General features: G+C 38.5%; 2 protein-coding genes across 2 annotated transcripts; both read right to left on the reverse strand.

The window, feature by feature from the left end:
• Positions 1-61: 61 nt before the first annotated feature.
• On the reverse strand, positions 62-3074 carry LOC132170386 (structural maintenance of chromosomes protein). Its single transcript, XM_059581351.2, has 5 exons — positions 2422-3074; positions 1343-1561; positions 792-890; positions 476-580; positions 62-393 (listed from the first exon to the last, which is right to left on the reverse strand). The coding sequence occupies exons 1-5, from the start codon at positions 2971-2973 to the stop codon at positions 181-183; spliced, it is 1188 nt and encodes a 395-aa protein (XP_059437334.2). The 5' UTR covers positions 2974-3074; the 3' UTR covers positions 62-180.
• Positions 3075-4876: 1802 nt separating this feature from the next.
• LOC132170385 (cytochrome P450 71D8) lies at positions 4877-7860 on the reverse strand. The gene is made up of 2 exons (XM_059581350.2): positions 6972-7860; positions 4877-5808 (listed from the first exon to the last, which is right to left on the reverse strand). The coding sequence occupies exons 1-2, from the start codon at positions 7854-7856 to the stop codon at positions 5185-5187; spliced, it is 1509 nt and encodes a 502-aa protein (XP_059437333.1). The 5' UTR covers positions 7857-7860; the 3' UTR covers positions 4877-5184.

The raw sequence follows: 7860 nt of genomic DNA on the forward strand, positions 1-7860 counted from the left end.
ACTTTTCCTTCCTAGCCACATCCCTCTCATTCCTAGCCACAATCCTTCACAAAATAAGAAATATGCCAATTTTCATCTTCTATTGACGTGCTTTAAACATATGGTCCATACACTGATCCAGGTGAACAAAGAACTGGAGATAAGTTCAATGCTTGACAGAAAGTGAAAGGTTGGCATTATCTAGAAAAATTTATGATGCATTTGCTTTCCATATGTGCATCTGGTTTCATCCGACCTACGGGCTGCTCGGGCCATTGTGCTCCCTGTGTTGGCATTCTGGAAACAATCAGAACTTCTGGACATCTTCCTTATACGAGAGTCAAAACCCATCCCCATACTGTTTTCGAATGGGATCTCATCATCTGGAGAATCGTACCCCGTTGCCTCAAATTCCTGTCAAGTATCAACTCTTTAATTTAACTTTTAAGAGCACAATGACAGTATAAAGGAATTGAATACAGGATTGCCTGCTTACCTTGGACCTTGTCTTGGCACAACAGGGCGTTAAGCATGGATTTAAATCCTTGAGGAACATGTCATCTGGACTACCAGGGGTTGTTGGATCACCCGGGCTGAATTCCTGAGTAATTTTTGAACAGATTGTTATTGGGATTATTGCTAAAAGGAAAATTCTTTCCAGCGTCTAAATGCTAAAGACAACTGGACAAGGACTGAAGAAGATACAAGTTTCTCTTTGCTACAAGTAGGTTTGCTGTGATTATAGCAACATTTATATCAACCGGAGCTATTGGTTGTAGTTCGAAATTTACTTTCTATTACTGCATGCATACCAAAGAATTAGACGCCTGTTCGTGATCATATGTTGGTGTCCTTGGAGAACTGTCATTCCACTGGAAACGACCTCTCGATGAATGTTTGTCTGCCTTCACCTGCTCAAGAATTGTAATTGACCTCTATAAATAATGAAAATTTTCTGAACCTTTAAATAAAGCAAAGAGATATAAAAAAGCATTTACTAGAAGCCACACCGCACACACTTTATCCTACCACCATCCCACTAACCCTATTGGCGTGAAAATGCCAATCAACCTTTAGCTAGCATTACTCTTCCTCATGAGCTAACATAAGTCCCTACATTAGACGCAAGAATAATGCTATATACTACACTTTTGACCTTGTTGATGTGACATTTTTTTTTTAAATAAAAAGTGGTCCAAAGACTGATTAGCAGTGTAGCATTAGCAAAGTGAGATTAAAGTGTGGCGTATAACATTTCTCTATACCCACCAGATAAACTTAGCCATTCATGTTAGAGGGAAGTTTTCTAAGCAGTAGTGTTTGTTATTGGACAACTCCATGAATAAGTATGCGATTGTCATACCTCAGCAAGATCCTCTGCAAGGCATTGTAGCTGGCCTGTGAGAGAAGTGACCTGTCTTTGGAGGGTAGGGATGAGTTGTTTCGCTTGCTTCAACTCTGACCCTTGCTTATCCAAAAGCTCATGAAGCTGAGAACTCATAACATCGGGGAATAGTATCGCACTCTTCAATGCCTTGATTTCTTCCCTTTGCTTCAAGCACAAGTCCTTCAACTTCTCAGCCTGGAAATCCCAAAGAATATTGTGGTGTACGTAATCAGATTATAAGTAGAGGAGAATGCTCCAATACAAACATCAACCACATTCAAACATCTTAACTATTGCTTCAACACATTGTGGACTATTACAAAAGCCAAGGAAAGTTTTGATTGCAACTGATTTTTATTTTATATGGCATTCTACTAATGAAATGTAAAGATCTTCCATTAAATAAAAAACTGTTTCATGGATATTATGGCATTTTAAATCAGCACTCAAAAATAATGGCTTTTCAGAACTACTGCTGTTAATTTAGTAGTATAACAAATGTATAACTCGTTCCAATCTCAAACCGAAACACTTGAAACAAAATCCTAAATTCAATTATAAATGGCACCATGTTTTGGTTTCCTAGAAAACTGAGAAAAGCAACGGATATAAAATTCTAAATCTTTGATACTTCTCTACACACGCTTACTTAGCAAAAACATCACACTTTGGCCTTCTTTTTCTCATTTAAGGAATAACAAAACAGAATAAGATCAAATATCAATATCCAACATCACAATAAGCCCAAAACTTCAAAACCCAACATGCAAACTTTCCCTTCTTTTCCATCCCATTCTCCCAATCCAAACAGAGGAGCCGATATAAAATTCTAAATCTTTGATACTTCTATACTCTCTCAGTTAACAAAAAACACACTTTAGCCTTCTTTTTCTCATTTAAGAAGTAACAAAACAGAATTAGACCAAAACCATCAATACCCAAAATCATAATCAGACCAAAACTTCAAAAACCAAGTTGCCAATTTTCCTTTCTTTACCATGTCCAAAGAGCAACAATGAAAAAAAAAAAGAAAAAGATAGACACACTAGACTGACCTCAGTGTTCTTCTCCTCAAGCAAGCGCGTGAGCTCAGCAATCTCCATCTCCTGTTCCTTGTTGAGACCCAGAAGCTCCCTCTCACTCCTCAGCACCATCGCCAACGTCCTCGCGTTCCCCTTCACCTCCGTCAACGCCTTCACCTCCTTCTTCTTCTTCTCTTCCTCAAACCCGTTCGCTCCCTTCCCAAACAGCTTCTTCTGCAGCCCACTGAAGCTCGTCCCTTTCCTCGCTGTCTTTTTCAGGTCCGCGGCGAGCGCGTCCGACGGAATCACCAGCGCCGTCCGATTCACCGGCTTCGGCTTCTCCGATGACCTCTTTTCCATGAACTTCTTCACCATTGTGGATAAGCCCGGGTTCTTCGACGGTTTGGATTTGGTCAGGGAGAGATCGGGCGGCTTGGGCTTGACGAGCGCACGGGAGGACGAGGTGTGCACGGGCGCAGGGGATTTGAACTCCGCGGACGAGGCCGGGTCGGAGAATTGCGAGGAGGAGGCTGAGGAGCGTGCGTCATACGCACTGTAGCGCGAGTGGGTCCTGAGGGAAGCCATTTTTGGGGGGAGTCCGAGAGACACTTGACGTCGTAGAGCTCAGGCTTCGGCGAGAGAAACAGAGAGCTGAGAGCGTGGTTTTCAGGGTTAGATTAGGAAGATATAAGAAATTTTGAAATGGTTGAAAACACGTGGCACTCTCTGGGTTTGTGTCTTATGGCGCTCTGTCCGAATTCAAAATTTTCGCGTTATGCGCGCGGCGTTTTGTGTTGATGGGGTCCACTAGCTAACTAGTTGCCCCTGGATGTTGTTCAAATTACGATTTTTAACTGGTTTTTTTGCAAATAGAAACAAACAAGGCTCAGATAGGAATATGCGATGCCCCCCCAACCTTTGCATAGGAGTGAAATTCGGTGCAATATTGCTCGGTGTACAATAATTTTTAGGTAAAATAGAAAAAGAAAAATGGTTTTAATTGAAAATTGAAGAAGGTTAAATAAAATAGTATTAAAATAGTCTTTTTTTAATGGGAGAATGTATATTTTGTAAATTCTAGCTATTCATCTCAATCTTAACCCTAAACTTGTACCACGTGCAAATGACAAGAACGGTCAAATCGCTCCTATAACAAAAAAAAAGAGTTTCAATAACTTCAAACTAATCACTTGAGTGCCGAATTAGTCATTGATGATGGTTAAAAGAGGTGATTTGGTCACTTATAATAGCCATTTTGAAAGTGGTTGAACCACTATTTTGCCAAAAAAAAAAAAAGAATGGATCAACTATCCTTAATTGTTGTTTTGGTGGAGGGGCCAAACCATCCTTATTGTTCAGGGGAGTTTAGCTACTGTAACATCTATTCATTTGGTGCAAGCCACCCTTTTTTGGCTCTATTCTCTATGTTGTTGCAATTTGAGCCATTCATTTTAAATAAACGGTCTAAATAAGAGTTATTGTATGTTAGAAAATATATTTCCTACATTGAAAGGAAATATATTAAATTGATATTGTATGTTATTTACCTTATATAAGAGTAATTGGAATCAGGTTCGATGGTAATCAAATTAATCAGATTTGATTACCATACTGATCTATTTCAATTATCCTATTAATAGGAGTATTTGTATTGTAATATCAATCAAGAAATAAGAATATAATGTAGCAATTTGGGTTTTATATGTGGATGTAAGTTATAGACCGAATCACGTAAAATATTTTGTCTCTATTATATTTTATTTCCGCTATTTATATATTTAGTTATTAATTTCTTCATTGTACACGGTGCAATACCTCACCGGTGTGAACTATTTTTCTAATTACTAATCTTGAGCTCAAGCCTCAAATGATGTATTAATGCAAGAAAATAACTTTTGTAGGAGTCGGTGGAATTTGTAGCGATAAAAGTTGTTTAAAAAAACAAATGAAAAATTTGTATTTCTAGAGAACATTGAGGCAGAAAATTTCCGATTTACAAGAAGAAAAAAGCGAGATTAATTGAGAACCATTAATAGTAATGCTCTTTTATGAAGCTACCTTGTGATAAAAGGAAAAAGAAAAAAGAAAAAGAAGAGAAAGAAAGAGCTAGCGGGTGTGGAATGCAAAAAGCAAGACAAACCTTTTGTCTTATTGAAGCCTACGAAATGGAACATATTCAGCATGCAATGCATGGAGCCAAAAGAGAAACAAGTCAAGGCTGAAAAGGAGGACCAAAAGAATTGGAAAAAGTAGACAAAAGCTACAAGAGCTAACAAGAGGACAAACGAACATAAAAGGGAAACAAAGCAAATCCTGGCCTGTCAAGATAAAACGTTATAGGACTGCAAAGAAGAAGCAAAATCGGCCAGCTCTTTGTTACAGAAAATCAAGACAAAGAAGCCAAAGAGGAAGCAAAACTTGTTCTTTGCTTTTATACTGACAATTTCATTGGAAGTATGTTGTTATGCAAGTTTTATAAAAAAAAAACTAAACCCAATGCCTCCAAAATTTCATACAAGATGAAATATGCAAAAAAAACTTGCTCTTGCCTCTTATTCAATAACTATATGGTTCTTATCCAAGAGTACCCCTTACAAAGCTCTTGGGATAATCAAGGATAATTAGGAAAAATATTACATGGAGAAGAAGGATATTCTCCCCATATTTTTCCTAATTAGAGATTACATAATTACTTAATGGAAAAATACTTTATTCTTGCCAACTAAGCATACTTCTCACCAAAATAGACTGTCTTATTCTTCTTGCTAAATGAGCTGGTTAATAGCTGATCATGCCTTAAAGGGCAAGTGAAGGACTAAAAGAAGTGGGAATCAAATGCAAGTGGTTTTTCCTTGCGACAACACCACCAAAGGCTTCGGTCATGTCTAGATCCTCTGGTTTCATCTTGTCTGGGAGTTCCCAATCAAACCAGTATAATAGTTGAGCAAGAGGAAGTTCAACATTGGCTACACCAAATAAAATTCCTGGGCACATCCTCCTTCCTGCCCCAAAAGGGATAAATTCAAAGTTAGTCCCTTTATAGTCAATTGAACTACTCTCAAATCTCTCTGGTATAAAACTCTCTGCATCATGCCAATATGCAGGATCTCTTCCAATGGCCCATGCATTTACGAAGACTTGGGTTTTGACAGGTATCTCATATCCATCAATTTCACATGCCTCTCTACATTCTCTTGGCATTAACAAAGGAGCAGGAGGGTGTAACCTCAGAGTTTCTTTGATCACCGACTTCAAGTAACTTAGATTCTGAAGGTCTTTCTCATGGATTTTTATCTTCCCTTTGAAGGCTTGTCTTATCTCAGCTTGTACCTTCTCCAGCACTCTAGGGTTTCTCATCATTTCTGACATAGCCCACACTACGGTGGTTGATGAAGTATCAGTTCCACCTGTAAATATGTCCTGGAAAAAAAAAAAAGAATAATGGTTAGGAAATTATTTTGGTAAATTTTTATAAGCTTATTCTTTTTTAACAACTAAAATTTAAGTTACATATTTCATGGTAGGGCGGTTAACGAACAAAGCTATCCGTGAGTTTGTTTGGACTCGACTCGTGTGTGACTCGGTTATTAAATGAGCTGTTCTTGGACAAGAAATTTGACTCGACTATTAAATGATACAAACTCATATAAAACTCGACTCGCTTATTGGTGCGACTCGTATATATATATATATATATATATATATATATATATATAGTTTGTATGGCAATAAGTAAAAACAAATATATATTAAGAAACATATAAATATATATGAATTATATACATAAAAATATATTTAAAACAAGCAATACACATCCATTGTTATCCGTGTAGTTGTTCACTTCAAATTTTAAATGGTGTCCTTGTTGGCAATCAATCATCAAAGGGTCATATTATAACAAGCTACAACTACCACTCATCTTTGAGATTCTTAACCATTAGATAACTGACACGTAACACTTATGCTGCATAACATGGGTCCAAGGCAAGGCAAGGCAAACCTCATACTTTCTCACACGGCTAACCTTATCTTTTAGAAGGGCACTCTTAGTACACCACGTGGAGAAAATCTGACATGAGGGAGACCACTTCGGGAGATGGAATGGAAAGAAGTCTTGCGCAGGGAAATACGATCTCATTTCAAAGTTATCTCTCTTTCTCTCTTAGCCGACCCTAGTGCGTAATAAGGCACTTAGCCGAGCTCGAGCTTGCATAAGGCTTTTTTCTTGGCGAGTCGAGTCAAGACTTTTAAGCTCGTTATGAGCTTGAGCCTTTGTACAGTATAAATGAGCTGAGCTTGGACAAACAGTATCCGCCCAAGCTCGGCACGTTCGATACGAGCCACTTTGTAGGTTATATGAATTCTATTCTAATCTACGGCTACTAGAAAAAAAAAAAAAACAAAAACAAAGACCCTAGCCGGCCATCACATAAATTTTCCTGCATCAGTTAATGGAATAGGACACCATTTTGGGATTGCGGTGATTTATCAAGAAACAGTTATAGCAGAAATTGAAGAAAAATACGATGATGAAAACAGAAGGGATTGATGATCCCAAGGATTGTAGCAGCAGAAATACTCACAAAAATGACGCCCTTGATATTGTTGGTCGTGATTGGCAACTCCATTTTACCACTCTGCTGAAGGCCTAAAAGGACGTCAACAAGATCTTCCGTCTTTGCTGATGAAGCACTCATCCGGTTCTCCCTGTGCTCACGGATGATGTTCTCCAGGATCTTGTCCATCTTCGCATGAATCTTCTGTAGCTTAGATTTCGTCCGACTAATCAAATGAACAAATTTATGTGAAGGGTACAAATCAGCCAACTCAAAGCCTCCTGCGTAGGCTACTGTTTGCTTGGTCAATGATAGAAATTCATCTTGGTCTTCGCATTTACTGCCGAATGCTGCTCTACATAAAACAGTTGTGGTGGAAGTGAAAATACGTTCACTGAAATCGATTAGAGATCCTGAAGATGAGTGGATGGAGTTAATGAGATTATGAACCTCTTCTTCTCTAATAGAAGAGAAGGACTGGACCCTCTTCGCACTTAAGAGTTCCAAAACGCAAACTTTTCTCATTTGTCTCCAGAACTCTCCATATGGAGAAAAGGCAATATCAGTGCCACCATTGCTTATAATTTTAGGGGCAAGAAGTAGTGGCCTTTGCACAAAGGCAAGGTCATGGGTTTTCATGAGCTCGCTGGCCATCTTGGGGGATGACACAAAAAGCGTAGAAACTTCACCCAATTTTAGGTGCATGAGGGGTCCATGCTTCAAGGCTAGGTCTCTTAAAGCATGGTGTGGTAGTGACTTACCTACCAAGTTGTGCAAGTTTCCTATAATAGGTAACTTCCATGGCCCTGGAGGCAATTTCTCAACTTTGGATCTTTTCCATAACTTTAACAGCCAGGCCAAAGAGAGGAGAAGAAGGAAAGTGGTGATAGCTAAGGAATATTGGAGCGCCATCAAA

Source organism: Corylus avellana, chromosome 1 (assembly GCF_965113065.1).
Source record: "Corylus avellana chromosome 1, dhCorAvel1.hap1.2, whole genome shotgun sequence".
Taxonomy (NCBI): domain Eukaryota; kingdom Viridiplantae; phylum Streptophyta; class Magnoliopsida; order Fagales; family Betulaceae; genus Corylus; species Corylus avellana.